At 37.7% G+C, this 19,855-nt stretch overlaps 3 protein-coding genes across 3 annotated transcripts; 1 reads left to right on the forward strand and 2 right to left on the reverse strand.

The window, feature by feature from the left end:
- Positions 1-569: 569 nt before the first annotated feature.
- Positions 570-3,300, forward strand: LOC118439356. Its single transcript, XM_035860609.1, has 2 exons — positions 570-920; positions 2,366-3,300. Exons 1-2 carry the CDS (start codon positions 646-648, stop codon positions 3,159-3,161), a joined length of 1,071 nt encoding a protein of 356 aa, XP_035716502.1. The 5' UTR covers positions 570-645; the 3' UTR covers positions 3,162-3,300.
- A 5,488-nt stretch (positions 3,301-8,788) lies between these two features.
- LOC118439362 lies at positions 8,789-11,454 on the reverse strand. Its single transcript, XM_035860613.1, has 3 exons — positions 11,246-11,454; positions 10,056-10,660; positions 8,789-9,695 (listed from the first exon to the last, which is right to left on the reverse strand). Exons 1-3 carry the CDS (start codon positions 11,446-11,448, stop codon positions 9,271-9,273), a joined length of 1,233 nt encoding a protein of 410 aa, XP_035716506.1. The 5' UTR covers positions 11,449-11,454; the 3' UTR covers positions 8,789-9,270.
- Positions 11,455-14,540: 3,086 nt separating this feature from the next.
- LOC118439321 lies at positions 14,541-17,663 on the reverse strand. Its single transcript, XM_035860557.1, has 4 exons — positions 17,632-17,663; positions 17,215-17,555; positions 16,100-16,707; positions 14,541-15,382 (listed from the first exon to the last, which is right to left on the reverse strand). Exons 1-4 carry the CDS (start codon positions 17,659-17,661, stop codon positions 14,916-14,918), a joined length of 1,446 nt encoding a protein of 481 aa, XP_035716450.1. The 5' UTR covers positions 17,662-17,663; the 3' UTR covers positions 14,541-14,915.
- Positions 17,664-19,855: the final 2,192 nt, after the last annotated feature.

Genomic DNA, 19,855 nt, shown 5'->3' on the forward strand with positions numbered 1-19,855 from the left:
TGTATAATTAATGACATACTAATTTGCATAGCTGGTTTCATTCGGTACGGTACAAAAACCCTCTCCAACTTTTTCCAGTGTTCGACACTCTTGAATTCTTTGTGTTTACAAATTCTCACTACCCGTGTCTTGTACATACATTTCGAACCGGCAAAAAGCAACAATGAATACAACGGATTCATTGATGCTTGGAAAACACATGTGCTTCTTCAAGGTTTTTGTTTGAGTATTTACCAACAAGAGTGTCGGAATACTCATTTTTCAAATACAAAGAACCCTCGGTGTTATATAAGTACGTTAGGGTACATAAAATGTAAATGTTTTGTGTACAATGGATACGTGCCGAGATGAATAGAACTATTTTCAGCCTACGCAAATCGATCTAGCATCTGGACGAGTATCATTCAGCCAGACATTTATTGGCTTCGACAATTAAGCAAATTGCGTCATTTATATAGGGAACTTGCAGCTTTGAGTAGCGCATTAAAATCAGAACATTTGCACAGAATGGATGCATTTTTTGCTAACTTACTGTTTCTCATCATCTCATTTTTAAGTAAACTGTTCTATGCGTCTGGCTCAAATTTTGAAATATCAGGCTTGGAATTGGCCACAAAGCTATTTGGAGCGTGCAATTCACACATCATGATGTTCGCGAGACCAATTAAGAACCCGATTTTTGCAAACCCAGTTCAACTCTTCATCCATAATCACACCCTTTCCACCACAAAGCACAATTTAGTCAAGTACGAGAAATGTCGCGCAAATATAATTTTTCCTGTGAATCAATTCACCCCAGATTTCCAGCGGAATCTTCACCGCGCTTTCGGTAGGAATGGCGCATCCGTCAGCGAAATGTCAAAGGGAATCGTGCGCAATGCTAACTCTAAGGGAGACCGGGAACCCTGGTACGAAGGCAGGTACGAAAATGTTTTCTTCATTCTGGTAGGCCATTTTGAACCACGAAGTTCCGAATGGATCATGTCTGCATTAACCAGGAACGAGTATCCCAACCATTGGTTCGCCATTAATACGAGAACATCCCCTCCCACCATGAAGTACATATGTCTCCGCTGTCTCCCAACCCTCTGGGCCAACTCTACGTTTCGGTTCGACCTCTGGAACTGGAACGGGGAAAACATTACGCCCACTACATTTGACCTTTTCGACCATGTAATAAACTGGGAAAATCGTATCGTCACCCTGTATTGGTTGGACTACTGGCACATGTCCGTTATGAAGACTCAGTACGACAAACGGCTCTCATATGGACCACGCCACGTGTTGAGCGACATCCGCTCTGGAGCGGCCCCTATTGTCCCGTCGGACGTCTATGCACCCCTCCTACTCGGAGGAAACCTTACATTTTCGGAGTATCAGCATAGGTACATTTTTTCCAGACAGACGCAACTCGGGAACTTGCAAGATATTCAAATTCAAGGGGTATGCTATATCGTGCAACATGATGATGTTGGCGGTGAATTGGGACCGGAAGAAATGTATCAACGGAATTATCAACTAGCTTTCACGGCGGGGCATGAATTTAGGTTCATGACCTGTTCATCCCTCTCTACTAGTTCTAGGATCAGCTTTCTCTTCTATTCGTACCCGTTTCATGGGGATACGTGGGGTGTAATTGTTACGTTTCTCGTAATCCTACCGACGCTCGTGCTGGCCTTGACGGTACTGATGAAGGAGGGGAATAAACGGGGACAACGGTTGCTCTTCTTGTACTCTACGTTTTCGATGAGTCTGATTGAAATGCACTTGGCTCAACCAAAATCGTATAAAACCAATAAGGTCTTTCTGCTAATTTTTTTGGTCTGGTCGGCCTCCAGTGTGATCATCAGTAATGCGTAAGTGAACTAAAAGAGAAGCAGTTTCGGAATGATTTACTCAGAATGTTGATCATCGATTTCAGCCCCCTATTGCAAGCGAGTCTTATTTTGCCCAAAATTTTACACGTGTAAAGTAAGATTTGAGTGTAAATTAAGTTATGATGAACCTGATTTTACTTCTCCATGCTAGCATCTTATTGAGGGTAGCCATGATTCCTGTTATAATATCAAGGAACTTTGTCTTTACCCTCCCGCGCTCGTATCCCTACCATACTAATAGTATGGGCAGGATACCGCGCGGGAAGGGAAAAGAAAAAGTTCCTTTTTATTAAAACAAGTCTCAATAATTGCGAGGTTTTGTAAACGTCGTAAGGTTCTGTGATCAAAAATACCACTTCTTTTCTTGCAAAGATATTTTGCGATAATAAATAATAATGAAGACAATTGTGAATATTCTCATTCTGAGATACTTGTTCGAAAGTAAATACATGTATGTAATTAATAACCACGTATTCGTATATTTATAGGTATAAAGGAATCCTGACCAACTACGTCGTCCTACCCCTGGAAGAGACCACCCCACGGACCTGGTCATCTCTCTTTAACCTGTCCAGCTTCACTTTATGGATGGGCGACGGCAGTATCGCTCCTAATAATAAAGTATCCGCTCAATATGGCGTCAAGTTCGCGCCGGACACCCGCTTCTCCAAAGAGCTTTTTGTCACGATGCGGAAAATTGCGGAAAAATGGGTCGCTCAATGGAAATCTTCTGACAGGAAGGCAGCAATGGACCTCGTGTTCCAAACCCTGCTCGAAGGTCGCCTCTACACCATGACCCGGCTCAAGGTCAACTTCGACTACACCTCAATCGAAAAGGAGGTCTCATCCTGTCAAAATTCCGCTTTGGTAGAGACTTCCCGAATTTTTCGGAAATATTTATTAACGGCGTTTCCAAAAAGGTCTTCGAAGCTGAATAAATTTTACCGGGCGAGTTATCAGGAGGACGCGTTTAAAGGGAGCGAAGGATGGTTTGGGACTAATCGGTTCGGAAACCCGCAAGTCTGGCGGAGAATTCAGGCCTTAATGGAGTCCGGATTGTATGACATGTGGAAATCACTCTTTGAGTTTGGCCTGATTTACAGGAATTTGAATTTCTCTTCGGAAAACGAGTTCCAGCCGCAAAGCCTGGTTTCAAATATTGCGACTTTGTTTATTCTCTTTGTGGGTGGGGTTTCTCTCGGGGTGCTGGCATTTTTGGGGGAAATTGGGGTATTACTGGTTACCAGGTGTGGTAGGTGTGGTGCACGACGCAGAAAAAAATGAAAAACGATTGAGAGTATACATATACATATATATATTTGTAGAATTAGTAAAGTTGGTAACAGAATGTTAAGAAGTTAAGCACGTGCTTCTAAATAATTACTTATTTGTGTTACACGCTCTTTGAAAATTATAAAGAAGAATTACGGACATAATGTTATGAGTCGAATAAATTTAACTTATTGCTCTCTGCAGATTTAATTTCATACCTTACATACAATCCTAAAATATATATGACTCCAAAAACGCCAAGCAAGACAAGAACAATTTTGCATTTTATTCGGGTCTTTCATCTACAAAATCATCAAAATAGCGAGTGGGCGTTAAAAATATCAAAATTTGTTTTTAAAACTTTCACATAATAGACACATATATGTACATATGTACTCAATCCCGTCATACATGCATGTACATATGTACCTCATCTCGAGTAGTAAATTGCACACATGTAAGTATGTATTGTACATAAATCGCGACAAGGTGCAAAAAACCCTACACTGTTAGGCAACTGGTAAATTAAATCATTACTGTCCACATAAAGTATGTACATATTGGTGTACAATTGTATAGATGTACGGCTATTTACAATAATAACCGTTTAATAATGTTATGGTTGTGAACAATGACCACTCAGAAACAAACTTCTATCAATCCGGTAGAAAATTAAATATATTCTGTAGAACCAAGTATTTTATTCCTCTCTCAGATTTTTAGATATAAGGGCAGGATGGGTTGTTTGGTGTCAGTTCTTGTTAAGTGGGGGATTAGTATTTGCTGGGGGACGATGCTCAGTGCTCTCTTACTTTCCACTATTTACATACATACGTTTCATGACTCACAAACATGAACCACCGAATGCACCAACCAAGCTGATCTTCTTCTTCAGTCTGATTCAAATCGTTACTTGGTGCGTACATACATGCTTACATATCATCAGAATATGAATATGAATATGAATTTTATTAATCCTTTTTCTTGGCCACTCGGGCCCAGGTAATAATTGTAACACACCAAACCAGTATATCCGACAAGACACAAGCGTGGAAGTGCAAGAGTTTTACTTGCAGATGTAAAATTTTTACAAAAGTGCGTGGTTCACAATATTTATGTACATATATGTACACGCGCTTTCATACTGATCACAGTGATCACTGGTTTGGTTTCGCTGCTGTGCCATTGTTGGACTGGTTGAGATCCACTTTTACAAGGAAAATCTTGCCCATGCTGTTAAAATTTCATACCGTAGTGGGTACACAATTGACACAGTTTTTATTTAAATACTTGCATATTTACTTGTATTATTATAATTGTATTGGTATCCTAATCAGCAGAAGAAGAAAAAGGGTTGGTAATAATAAAAATATGTCGTGAAGACTCGGTCAGTCTCATCTCACCTCCAAACTACTTATTACCAGGTCTGAACAAATCTGAGACCTACTTTGTAAGAGTAAGCATCGTAATTCGTGCAGTTTGTGAAAATAAAAGGAGGACGAAATGACCACAAGTTATCAAATTTCGAACCCCCTGGAAAAGTGTGGATTCTTGGGAAGACTTTGATAAAGTATAAATTTCCCTTGTTTTTTATTCCGGCGAAAAAAGAGAGCAAAGCTGCCGACAAGATGACGATGGCGAACGGCGACTCTGCGACAGAATCATCGCGGGGTTGTGGAAAAAGGGGGCTGATTATTAAGAAAAGCGGTGGTAATTTTAGACCCCCAGAAAATTGGGGTAATAATTCAACACCTCAAGAAAATCGTGGTACAAATTTAATACCCCTCAAAAATGGGGGTAGTGATAAGCGACATCCCCACCGTCGGGCCCCCTTCAACTGGTCCGGTCTCTTGGAAATGCTGCTCTGCGACTTTATGCTGACCTGTTTCCTCCCATTCTTTTTCGCTCCGATGTTCCTCCTCAACATTGTGGGCAGGTGTTTGGCCAGAATTTACCTCTATTTCAAAACTGGGGGGAAAGTGCGCCTAATGCGGGGACAGGATGTCTTCTGGGCGTCAGAGTCACAGTTTATCACGTGAAATTTATCTTATCACAGTTTAATCCGTGCAACTTTACGAGCCTCTATGTTATCGAGGGCATCCCTGATTTAGAGAAGATAAGACACCGGTTAAAACCCAGCTGGGTATGCAAAACAGTAATTTCTTGACACTGCTAGAAATCTGGTATAGTCAGGCAGTTTTCCGGAGTTAAAGTTGCCACCGCCCGGTACTGAAATTATGCCGGTCCGTAAAAATTGTCTATCGATTTGGCAAATCTTTAATACCGAACACTTAAGTACTACGCGGTATTATTTATCAATACCACTTTGGTAGAATCATATACATATGAATACCGCTTAGTATTATTTTAATACCGGATTGGATTTCTAAGAGTGTAGGGAAATGCGGAAAGTGATCACTTATTTACAATTATTTGCTGTGCTGTAATTCCAATTCCACTTTTTGGCCATTTTCAACTTCCAGATTGAACGAAAAGACACTCAAGGTCGACCCATATTTACGAAGCTAAAGCTTAGAGCGGTCCAACGTGCGAATTATTTTGGATGGGAGTACCACTCGCAATTCGACTTGAACCAGCATATCAGATATTTACATCCAGACAATCCCGATAAGCATACGGGTAACCGATTATTTGCATCATTTGTTTCGACTATTTCGCAACTCATTTAGCAAACTTGCCAAGCTCGAAAAATTGGTTTCGGATTTGCAAAATAAATAAGACTTCACAAACCTCATAAAGCTACTTATCGTAGATACATATGAAAAAACCCAATTTTGATGTTATACAAATATTTCCCTGTTTGCCAAATCATTTTGGCAAGTATTTAGAAACATTCCCATTCACTGTAAGTTTACGAAAAAAATCCCATGATTTTCCAGCAAAATTTTAGCGAAATCTTACAAATTTCGTTAGTTTTAAGACCATGAAGGTTGACGTGAGTGCGCCCACTAAACCGTTAAAATTTTGTTGCAGGCGAGGCAGAACTATTTGAAGAAATCACAGCCATCTACGACCGCATTTTACCCCAGGATAAGCCCCAGTGGGAGGTTAGTTCCTTCAGCAACGTTTAATTAACCGTTTAATTAAACCATAAATAAAAAGAAAAATAGTTTTAACTAAAATTAAAATTACAAATTAAATTTGCGCTTTTGGCAAGGTGCTTCTTGTACCGAATTATCACTATGACGATGACACCTCGGGCAGGAAGGGGTCACCCCATTACGCCCTCATTTTCCGTGTCCACCACTCCATCATGGACGGTCTCTCGGCCGCGCAAGGGTTGCGACTGGTCTTTGCGGACAACGTGGTCGAAGCAGGCATTGACCCCATGAGACCCATCAGAGCGACGTGGATAGAGAAGATGTGGGTCAACTTTGCCGCGTTGATGTTAGTGGGTAAGTGCATATCTTGACTTAACTTAACACTCTTAAATAATACCATGCGGTATTAAAATATGACTCTAACAAAGTGGTATTGATGACAGTAATATGGTGAAGTAATATGTAGCTCGGTATTAAAGTTTTATCATATCGGTAGAAAATTTTTACCGACAAATGCAATTTTAATACCAAGCGGGAACAACTTTAATACCGAGAAATCAGTACCGGCCTGACTATTCCAGATTCCTAACAGTGTAGAAATCGTCAAATTTATTCTATTTAACCGATTTTTAGGACCCTACCTACTCCGAAATCTGTACATGAAAAAAGAGACCAACCCATTTCACGGTCCGGCCCTATGTGGACCAAAAACTTTAGGATGGTCGAAACCCATCAGGCTCTCGGTGATTAAGAAATTAAAGGTATGTGCGATTAAAAAAAACAGAGCCAAACGATGTACATACACGTGGTAATTAATTAATGAAGAAATTTCATTAATTTAGGACTCGACCCAATCATCCATCACCGCCGTGTTTACCGCCTGCATAGGAGGAGCTTTCAAAACCTTAGCGGAAGCCAAGGGACACCCACCGCCGAAAAAACTGACCGCTGCCACGTGCGCGGCACTCATTCCTTACCCAAATATCAAGGCACAAAACAGATTTTGTGTCCTCTTCACGCCAATTCATGCTCAAGTGGAGAATGTCCTTGTAAGCAAAACAGTTTCTCATCTTTTCCAAAAAATTCACACAAATATGCATCCGTTCAATCTGCACATCTTTAATTATTTCTCGGCTGTGGGAATTTATTTAAAAAATCTGGACGACAAATTTGTAAAGCAGGTCGGTGCTTTTGTAACACTCCAGATTTTGACACTTTTTGAAACATATTTCGAGTTTAAGAATCCTTCAGAAAAATTGGAAAAACTCAACGCCATTCTCTTACACAACGACACGTGACGTCCAGAATTTAAAAATTCAGCCCCAGAGCTGAGAAATGATTAAAAATGTGTTGATTTTGACAATTTTGGCGACAAGTCCGACCTTAATAAATTATTTTTATGTCCAGGAACGTATCAAACTTTCTCCAGAACCGTTCGCAACTCCCACCCAAGTTGTCATGGCCTACTGGATCACGTGGATCGGTGGCTGCCTTCCCATCCCAATTTTAAAGCTTTTGCAGGACAGGATTTGTTCTGGAACAGTCCTCCTCTCCTACCTGCCCGGTCCGAAAAGCACCGCACAAATTTTCGGGGGTGACGCAATCATCGATGTCGCCGGGTGGTCCCCGATCCGCAACAAGATCGGAATAGGCCTCTGCCTGTTTGGATATAATGACCGCATTCGCGCCAACCTGGTCGCGGACCGGTCCGTCTTTCCCGACGAGGGTGACGTGACCCATTTCATTTCCGCGTTTGAAGGCGAGCTAATCACGTTGGGGAAGACTTGCCTCGGTTTAAGGGAGGAGGAAATTTTTACCTCTGGGGACAGACACCCCCACCACAGGCAGGCGGGATATTATAAACATTATTATGCAAATAAGACAGATCGTCGCTCACAGCAAGTATTAACAAAAAAGCGCTTTAAATAATTTGGAGACAAATCATCTCCCAGGGTTCATAAATATTATAGTGCTCGACTTTTGGGAGGCGTTTTGTCACCAACGGGAAATAAGTCAAAAACACGTGGACCAAATGCACGTGACATCTTCATGTCTAAGAAAAGATGAACTTTTTATCTGAATATTGAATAAGTTACACAGTGTAACATGAAAGATTTGATTTTCTTAATAACGATATCACTTGTGTTTGGTGCTCGAATTTTTGACTTGCTGTTCGTTGGTAACAAATTATCTAGGTAATCAATAGATTGGTAGAGTATGCAAGTACCTTTGCGGGTAACGATTTCTCTACAAATTATTTAGAGTGAGTGACCAGCGACTATGTATAATCTCAATTTTAGTAAATATAATTATTTTAATATTTATATACCTATGGGTAGAGGATGAGGACCAGTTAGTAAATTGTATTTCCTGATTTTTATGCTATCTCAATTTAAATTACATATGTATGCAAGTATGAGAAATGTACAAATAATAGAATTTGTCACTGGTTATAAAATCATTTTGATTTACTTTCCTTCAAATGCTGAAAACTGAATTATTCGGGGGATACACATTATTAAAATTGGCGATTTTTTACCCCTCCCTCCCCCCTCGTCACATGTAAGACCCCCTTTTTTCACCATGTACCGAAAGTTGACCGGTAACGTGACAACTATACATGTAGCCTTCACCTCCATCGCTTTACATATTTTATTAACGCTACCTTAACTTTATTCACCTCTTATTTTTCGTTGAGGAAGAAGTACACAAATGTGTGTACTGCATAAATTACGTTGGCACCAAAATTTCCTTTTAAAGAAATATATTTCCTATATATTTAATATACCTTGGTATTTCGGAGAAAATTCGATCGTAAATTCTTGGATTTTTCCTTCTGAAATTTTGGAATTTTTCATATACAGACCAATATTAAAAAACTAATTTTTCGTGTTTCTCGTCATCAAATTCCAAAATAGGAAAGTTGTTGAGATTTTAATTGGTTCCTATCAGATGTACTTATGAAATCAACATCGTACTTTTATTAAAAAATGAGTAGTCCGAAAGAGGTTAAGCCAACCGTACTATCAAAACTATTATCCCTATAAAACTGCTTATTATTAGAACTGCAAAAATGCCCCACTTGCAGAAAGACTTCTTCTCCCTGTTTTTTTGCTGCAGTGGTTCCGCATTTGGAAAAAGTTTCGCAAATTTTCCAAACAGAGAAGAATGCACCATTGAACTGGGAAAACTTCCCAAGATAGCGACTTCCACGGAGGGAAGGGTAATAATTTTACCCTCCCACCAAATGCAGGTAGTAGATTTGTAACGAAATAAAGCTCCGCCAGGTCGTCTAGGGATATTTCTTCGTCTTCTCCAACTTTTATGGAAAAATTTTCCCCCCTCTGAATTGTAAACTTGAGAATTTTGAGTTTCCCAAAATCACCTCGTTCAAGGGGAGGAAAGCCGATTAAAGCTTGTTGTGGTTGACGTGCAGATTTAAAGTTATGCTGTCTTCCCACCCCGGCCCACGTGACGGATAGTGCTGAAAAAAATTAATAACGGTAGAACGTTAAGCGGGGAAATTCAGGCATGTATCGTAATACAAGTTTGCCAATTTTTGTACACACGGCAAATTTGCACTAAGTACGCAAATAAATAATTATTCGCGCAGATATCTTTACAAATTTCTCGGTATCAAAGTTTCTACTCTCGATGTTAAAATTATACCAGTCAGTAAAAATTTGCTACAAATATGATAAAACTCTAATACCGAGAAATTAATAAATACATACCACGTATCACTTCTTATTACCACTTTTGTAAAGTCATAAATATATTAATACCGCTTTTTATTATTTTAAACTGGGTTTCTAAGAGTGTGCAAAAAGAATTCGTAACATACCAAGTGATTCCAAATTCGTCATTTTCGGCAGAACAATCACGTCCGTGTATTTGACATCTTTTCGGCCTGGGTCCCTAAATTCGAGCGTAACATGGGTCAACGTTTCTTGATTTGCATCGAACAGTTTCTGCACTGCAAGGTGACATCTTAAATCACGTTTCCAATAGGGAAGGTCAAAGTAATGAATGCGGAAATCAATCTTCTCCAAATTTCGAAGCTTCTCAAGGAAACAGTTCGTTTCGGGAAAAACCGGAATTTCAAGTTCCTTAAGCTGTTCTAATCGCAGAGGAAAATTTTTTGTCAATTCCGATAAGAAGCTTTCACTCGGGGTGGCTTCCGTGCACTTGAATCCTATTAATTTTGGCGTCATTGCGACAAACCGGGTAACGATCAGGTTTATCACACTGCCCGGGAAGCAGGACAGATTTTCAAATGTTAATTCGAGCCGTTTTAACTGCGGGAAGTGTAAATTTGATAACGTGCTTTCGACAAGTTGGATTTCCGTTGTGTCCCACGTGGACGCTTTGAAGTCTAGATTAAGGTTTAGTTTCTCAATTTCGCGCGAGTTTTCGAGTATTTTCCGTGTGGAGTGGTTGTTTGTGAGCCTGGAAACAAATATGTCTTTAGTGCTGCTTGTGCTACATATTCAGCCAATATTAATATCAACTTTCAATTTGTTGGGAAATTTTATGAGAGGTTATTTCGTTTTTGGAAAATGATATAAAATGATCTGCCAGGAAAACCGTTCATGTTTTTTTCATACTATTGATATTAACTAAGCAGTAGTTTGTAAACAAATCCATACACGTGGAACCGATCATACATATAAATATATATAACAGACGAAATTTTGCTATTTTTTTTAGCTACTTTCGAATTACTATAATAGATCCTTAATCATTTGATGTACAGGGTGCTTCAAAAAGGACTTTGCCTGGAGAAATTTTTCAATTAATTTTCAAGGATTTTGATTTTTACCAAAATTCGAAACTTGTTGAAATTTTAATTGGTTGCTATCAGGTGTGATTATGAAGGGAAATTTTATTTAAAAATTCGTAGTACGAAATAACTTAAGTAGGACTCTGGATTTAGAATATTATACTTGATACAGAATTTAGACTGCATTTGTCCATGTAAAATGGCGGACACGCAACATATTTATGTAAATATACACTCTACTTTAAACTTACTCATTATCCTCCCGATTTACACCCCAAGATATGCCCAACTCCTTGCTGAGTCCTCCAAGTCTTTTGAAGTCATCAATTAATGTATCCACATCTGGTAAATTCGGTTTGTGTCCCGACATTTTAACTTCGGACTCTGCCTTACTCCACACCCGACTCAAATATTTCGAAATATTGACCTCTCGGAAACATGGGTTAGTTTCCATCGTCAAATTTGCGACTCCTCTCTTTACCTAAATCTGAGAAGCTACCTCTTCAAATTAAATTCACTTGAGAACATGACCTTAAATTTTTTACTTCCAAGTTGCGAAAAATATGGGATAAGATCTGTAAATTAATACAAATAAATACATTTAAATATTTTAACACATCCTTATTTTCATACATATGTAAATGTGGATTATTACGTCTGGATTTGAGACGAAGCCCGGCTCCATTTGCAACTGTTCAATTTTATCGAAACTGCAATGCAGTTAAGTATGTACATATGTAACTTATATATGTATATAATTCCAATTTATCAGTGCGTATTTTGCATCTAAAGTACATACTTAAAAAGTGGTAAAGTTATGGGTGATAAATTTGTGCAAAATGTGAAAAATTGCCGTGTTGTTTATGCCCTGAATTTGTCCGGTTTCAATGGTGAGTAGTCCACCCAATACAAGTAAACTCCACATGCAGGTTTTATTATCGATACTGATTGTGCGAATAGTTTGTCAAGTAGACACGTTTAAACTTGTTGGATAAATTTACAATCATCATTGTTTTTGCAAACATCATTGTTTTCCAGCACAAAAGAAAGCAACTTATGCATGTACATATGTACCTTGTACCAACTTTGTGTACATTCTCAATTTGCCAGGTATTCAAAAGTTGTCTTATCAATGTCAACTTGGTGCATGTTCTTAGAGAGCAATTAGCGAATGATTTATTTATTTATGCGTACATATATTTTTCATCATTACTCTATAATCTGGTTATGGACAAATGCGTACTTTAATACACTTGTGATTTTGATACGGACTTGCACATTAAATAAGGACTCATGCATATTCACGAGGTGCAAAATGTTAGCATAATACTTGTGAAAAATTGCGAGTTGAATTCATCATGAGTTAACTTCTAGCAGATATGTATTAAGTTTCTTAGTATGGACTGTCCGGTGAAAGATAGTGTCAAGGTTCCCCCTATTTTTTCCACCACTTAAAAACTAATTTTGGATAAATAAAAAACACAAAACTTAGCAAATTTGATAAGCTTTTTAAAGCTGAAAACAGAATTTGATTATCTCTATTGGTTAAAAAATGACGGCACAAAATTTCTCAAGCACAGTTTGTCAGCTCTAACTATCAGTAATAATTTGACTTGTATGTGTGTGTAATTATGTCAGTCTGACGAGATTTTAATTTGTACTTTGAAGAAGAAATACTTCAATCCGATTGAGAGCAAAAATTTTATTTATTGATTTTTCTAAGAATTTTTTTAATGAAAACATCTTTTAAATTAAAATTTCAAAAAATCAAACTAAAAATTTAACCTTTTTTCAAGCAATATCAAGATTGTCTAGCGGGTATTTATACCAAAAAGTCAAGCCCAAAATTAGGAATCTCGTGATATTTATCTTTCCATTAAATTGCCACTTTGAAGAAAATATTGGGTGCAAAGTTTAATTTTTAGTAAATGTTCTGCATCTTTTTCCTCCACTGGACGAAAACCAGGGTGGACTTTGAACTTTGCCTCCAATAAATAGTTTCTTAAACATGTCATTCACCAGAAAGATGGGCTATAATTCCTAATTACTGGCTTGATTTTTTGACTTAATTCGCTATGAAATCCCAGTGTAAAAAAGTTCCATTGTAGGTCAGAGTTTGGTATCAGGAGCATCAAATTACACCTAGCAAATTATGGCATTGCTTAGTTGCACATCATTACATTTCTCAAACTACTGATCCACCTAAACGAGCAAATGACTGATTAAATAAAATTTATTCGGATGGTTGGTTAGTTTTTAACTCAATTCTCATAACGGGTAGCGGGTTACGGGTACCCGCACGGGTACCCGTGCGGGTACGGGTAGTTGGGCAGCGGGTAACGGGTCGGGTAACGGGTAGCATTTTCGCTACCCGCGGCAACCCTACGGGTAACTATATAATTTTTCAATATTCCTTAAAGTTCATTTCATCATTCGAAAGGCTGATGGCTATGTTAAAAGCATTGGGAAAATGACAGGTTTTGGTGCAGTTCTCGCCAAATATTTCGCGAAAACGTGATTTTGCACCGCATGTTCTATGATAAAGTTTTAGTTTAACCAAATTATCTGTCGATTAAGGCCATTTGGAAGGAAATCGAGAGGTGACAGTACTTAAGGTTCCCTTGTTAGATCAATGCTAATTAAATTGTCGGATTCATCATGAAGTTTCGAGAATTTTAATGTGAGACTTGAATTTCCAAGTATCATTGCATATTTCCAGATTGACATGTTAAACATGGATTTTCAATGTAACAGTCCAAGTAAATGATAACGCTTAAAATTGCATACTAAATTCGTATATTAAATTCGTTTTTCTCTAATATATAATTTTAGGAATTTTGGTTCAACCTGCCCCAAAATCTACAAAAACCCACAAAAACCCACAAAAACCCCAAAAACCCCGGAAAAACCCCCGGGGTTGGGTTTTTCTAGAAAAACCCCGGGGTTTTCTGAACCCTGCCCCCTCTATCAAAAACCAAGACTTTTTGTTTTTACTGAACATGGGTACGTGCCACATTGCCAAAATATTGACCGGGTACCTCCGAGGGAAAAAAGTTGATTTCGTCGGTAAAAAATACTGCGCTCCAAATGTACCTTAGTGTCGACCCATTGAAAGATTTTGGGCATAAATTAAGAAATAGTACTCTCATGAAGAAAGGACATCAAAAAATTTCGAAAAATTTCGGCAGGTTATAGAGAAATTCATCATTAACATTGGTGAAATGAGTGGCAAAGTGCTCATTAGAGGTCCTCGATAAAGTATTCTCTCCACCGGTACGGAAGGGGTATCTGAACCACTGAAGGGTTGAAAACCTTTGGTATATTCATCGTTCGTATTCCACCAAAGTTTCGTTAGATTTGATTCACGCATTCATTTACTCTAGGTAAAAATAGCTTGACACTTAACTTCACCGGACAGTCCATAATTGAGGCGTTTGACTCACTTTTCCCATTATGTATGTACATATGTATGTATGCAGTATAGGACATTTGTACAAATTTAACTTTGTCCAAATCGCTTGGAGTGAGTAGGCAGCGATTATAATGTGAATTTTAGTAAGATAAATAACTTTAATCTTTCGATACAGGCTAAGGACCAGTTATAGTGAATTGAATTTCATGATTTTTATCCTATTTATGTATCTTAATTTAACCTATGTAAGAGAAATGGTGGGCTAATAAAATTAGTTAATTGCATTTAAGTATATACGTACATATGTACATACTTTTCAAAAGGATACGACTATATTTAAAAGTGCATTAGTATTTACTTATTAATTCGTTCGAGTAAATTTACCTAGATCACGATACCAGATTAAATTCCAATAAGTATATGTATATATGTTTATTTTTATCATGTGAATGATAGCAAGACCTAAACCACCCACCCATTAAAATGATAACGTAATATATGGACGTTCCCTAAGCCAACGCTGTTATCAAACCTATTATCATTACAAAAATGATTATACACATCAACGCAACACCGACGCATTTTCGAAGGGACTCATTCTGCTTCTTTTCCCACTGCAGTTGTTCCGAATTTGGGAAAAGTTCCATAAGTTGTCCAAACAAAGGAGGCGCCACAATTGAGAAACTTCCTAAAATGGCGCTTTCCACGGAGGGAAGGCTAATTTTATCCATTCCCTCTAAAATGGGGGATAATAGATTCTCGGTGAAATTTCGTTCCACCAGTTGGTCCAGGAAGAGATCTTCTTCTCCAATTCTAACAAAGATAGGTTTCCCTTGCTGAATTGTAAACTTGAGAATTTTTAGCTTCCCAAAATCACCCGGTACAAGGGGAGGAAAGGCGATTAAGGATTGCTGGGTTTGAGATGCAGATTTAAATTTGTGCTGTCTAGCCTCGCTAGTCCATGTGATAGATAGGGCTGAAAGTTTGTAAAAGAAGGAATATCATTAAACCGGAAATATGTATGGAAATTTAGCATAGTTCGCAATTGAATTGGTGTGCGAAGGGTCATGTACACTTATTAGGCCCATGCATCATTGTTTTTAAGATAGATATATGCAATGAAATAGTGTTATATTTTTTATCTTCCAACGTTTTTCAAGTTAGATAGCTAGCTTAAAATTTGCGTAATTTTGTGTAAATCAAGAATTTGTAATAAAATTGGCGTGTCCTACGAGCAGTTTGCGCGATACAAGCCAGAATGTGCGAATTTTTTTTTAATCTTGATTTTTTCCCCAAAATCGTCTACCTTGGGTCAAATATCCGTATAAATAATTTTAAAATTTAAATTATTTTACACTAGAATTTGGCCGCTGCCTTGTTTTTAATGGACCATAGACAAATTTATTTCGATCCGCGACCAGATGACCTCAAATTTGTATATTTTCATTGATATGGCAAATCTGCATTCGTCCATCACGGTTCAAAAATTAAGAATTATTGCACTTGTGTACAATTTTAGAAATCTTGTATAATCATGCACGTATTAATTTCTCTGTTAAAGTTAGTATTAGATTATACCAAAACATGCTATATGTATAATACCATTTTGGTAGTCATGCATGCATAAACTTTTGGTACTATTTTAATACCGGGTTTCTAAAAGTGTGCAAAAATAATTCACAAATTTCCATACTTAATGATTCCAAGTTCGTCATTTTCGGCAGAATGATCACGTCACCAGTTTCTGTCGGACCAGGGTCCCTAAATTCGATCTTGATATGTTTCAGGGTTCCTTGATTTCCTTGATTTGCATCCAGCAATTTTTGCACGGCAAGCTGACATCGCAAATCACGTTGTGAATGCGGAAGGTCAAAATAATGAATGCGGAAATCGATCTTCTCCAAATTTCGGAGCCTTTCAAGAAAACTTCTCGTTGTGGGAACGATCGGAATTGCGAGTTCCTTAATCTGCTCAAATCGCCGGGGAAAATTGCTTGCCAATCTCGATATGAAGTTTGCACTCGGAGTGGTTTCCATGCATTTGAATCCTATTAATCTCGGGGTCATTGAGACAAACCGGGTAACGAGGATGTATAACACGTTGTCCGGGCAGCAGGATGGGTTTTTAAACGTTAACTCGAGCCTTTTTAACAGCGGGAAGTGTAAGTCGGCTAAGGTGCTTTCGACAGGTTGGATATCCGGTGGGACACACGTAACCGCTTTGAAAACCAGGTTAAGCACAAGTTTCTCCATGTCCCGGGAGTATTCGAGTATTTTCCGCGTGGTGAGGTTGCTTATAACCCTGGAATCAAATGTTTGGTTAATTACTCAATTCGTTGGAAAATTTAACGTTGGATTAGGTGATTCATCGCTTGTGATGTCAAATGTCTTAAAATCAACATTTTACGCATTTATTCGTTCTGGAAATTTATTTTAAAATTCTGTCCGATCCATTCATAGACCAGGTGAGTACCAATTTATTAAAAATATACACTCTAGATTTTTCCAAGTTTTGAAGGAGGAGACCCAAAAAGACTGAAGGCCTTCAGAAAAATTGAATTATGCACAAATTAAAAATAATATTACCCTTTTGCTGAGTAAATGCACTCTTACGCAAATTATACTAAACCCAGGGTAGTGTTGACTTAATTAAGAGCAAGGTTTTCTATTTATAGTTTACTTGTGTACCCTACGTACGTAAGTTAAATATATAATATAGAATTACGGGTGTAAATATCTACCTAACATTGTATTTAGGACATTGCCAAAATTGAGGACACGATTTACGCATACCCTCCACTTAACTTACGCATCGTCCTCCCGATTTACACCCCAGGTTATGCTTAACTCCTTAATCAGACTTGCAAGCTGTTTGAAAGCATCTAATAAGGTATCCACATCTGGTCCAGGTAACTTCGGGTTGGTCAAATTCGGTACGGATATTTTAACCTCTGACTCCATCCCTCTCCACGCCCGGCTCAAATATTTGAAAATATTGACCTCCCCGAAACGTGGATTAGTTTCAGTCGTCAAATGAACTACTCCCCTCTTTTTCAAAATCTTAGAAGCCGTCTCGTCCCATATTGAATTCACTTGTGAGCACGATTTTAAATCTTTTATTTCCAAGTTGCTAAAAATCTGGGATAAAATCTGAAAATGAAAGACAAAATATGTACATATTTTAACAAGTACATGCATATTTTCAGAAATGTGGATCATTAATTACGTTTGGATTTGACACGAAGTTCGGCTCCATTTGCAGCTGTATAAATTATATAAATTGAAATATAGTTAAGTATTTTACTTACTAATGACGACTATTGACGATATAATTTAGAATTATCATGGCGTATTTTGCCATAATCAAAACTGATTTCTGAAATACTTATTTTCCGAAGCATCTATTTACAAACAGATAAAATTGTTGAATAAAATTGCTCAAATTTTGGAGACTTGCCTTGTTATATAATAAGTTGGCCAGTTTTTCAATGGTAGCCAGTCGTGAGTATGTATGTATGCATTATGCAGGTTGTTAGAGAGCAACAAGAGATTTGTTTACTGATTTATATCGATATTTTACATCTTTAACACATACATATCGTCGTACTAATTCATAGAAGACCTAAGTGCAGTCGATGCTTAATTCATAAAAGACCTAAGTGTACAGAAAAAAGTAAGAAAGACCCTTGTGCAAGAATGTATTTACTTATGGCTAAATCCATATGAAGAATTGTTTTGGCAAGATATAGCCAGAAGTAAATACATACTTGCACATAGGTCTTTTTTACTTTTTTCTGTACACTTAGGTCTTTTATGAATTAAGCACCTTCTGCACAAAGGTCTTTTCTGAATTAAGCATCGACTGCTCTGAGGTCTTTTATGAATTAATACATACGACGATATGTCCATATGTATGTAGCTTTACACATTAGTGGTTTTAACACTTACTTGCACAACTAAAATTAAATAATGCTCCAGGCATATTCACGAGGTGAAATATATTAGCATTATTCTTGTAAAAAACTCTGACTTGAATTCATTATCAGTTAACTTGCACAATATAAATATTAAGTTTATTTACAATTATGTATGTAAGTAACTGAGGAGTTTGATTAACTTTTCCTATTACACACAAACGTGTAGTAGATAAATGTTTTGACAAAAATGTGTTTGAAATTCTATTGTACATAAGCACAAATTATGTAAATACTATTTGAAGATATCGTAGTATATACTTATACTAAATAAATCCGTATCAATGCTTTGGACGGAAATTGTTACATCTTCAAACAGAGATGTAATTAACCTGTGTAATCGCACTTACTATACTCACTGCTTCATATGTATCTTACCTAGATATTAAAATTTGTATGTGTATTTGAACAATTGAAATTATGTATATTTACTACAATTATAGTTTTGCTCAAGGTTTGTGAAGCATCAACTCAATAAATGTAAATTTATTTATAGGTCCAACCCAATTAGTTTACATTAAGCAAAACATATACCTGCTTCATCAAATAAAACAGCAATTTACTAAGAAAATATTTTCTTGAATATTCCCAGGGTTAAATTAAATAGTGCTGCCAAGTAAATATATGCCTTTTAGACATGGTTTAGCATACTTTTGAGAAAATACCATTCCTCCAGGTTGCAATCGGTCATCTATTGACAAGGGGAAAGCACTCTACTTATTTTATTACTCGCCCTCCAGTCGTCATTGCAGAGCTGGTTGGAAAAGTAGCACTCTTTGATAAATTTAACACAAAAATTTCAAGATGCTGACTCTTCGAACACTAAAAATTGTTGGGATGTACTCCACCTTCATCAACAACATAGTTGGATGTACCCCCTTCTCCTGGAATCCTGGAAAACAGCTTCTTTACGTAAAAACGGATACTTCCTATGCCCGCTTGGCTGCGTACTTCGCCAGCTATGGTCAAGCTCTTGGGTATATGGCGTATCTATTGTGGCAGGCGTGTCTGGTCTTATCTCACCCTGTGGGAACATCCATCTTCGAAGTGCTATGGCTCATTAATTGGATCAACAGCTATGTTTGGCAGATATCGTCAAATCATTCCGCATGGGTTAAGAGACACGAGACCGTGACAGCTTTTAACAAATCGGTTCACTTGTTTCGTCAAATGTCCTCCGAGAACAAAAGGATTGCTCGAATGGCACCAATTATTTGCACATTGAACATCATCGAGCTCTACTTTCTCATCACGATCTTTATGATGGGGCAGTTCGCAGTGGCGACGGTTTTGATGTTTCTCGTTGTGCCGGGCATGATCCAATATGTGTATGCGGTTGTGGACGAGAAGTATAAAGTTGGCGTGGTTTTTGTAGGATTTGTAATTTTTGAGGGCTATTCGAAATCGTCGATGGCGTGTGTGATGGGTACGGTGGGGTTTAATGTGTTAATGGGGCCGCTTGGAACTAATTTTTGG

Source organism: Folsomia candida, unplaced genomic scaffold, assembly GCF_002217175.1.
Source record: "Folsomia candida strain VU population unplaced genomic scaffold, ASM221717v1 Fcan01_Sc034, whole genome shotgun sequence".
NCBI classification, from domain to species: Eukaryota; Metazoa; Arthropoda; class Collembola; order Entomobryomorpha; family Isotomidae; genus Folsomia; species Folsomia candida.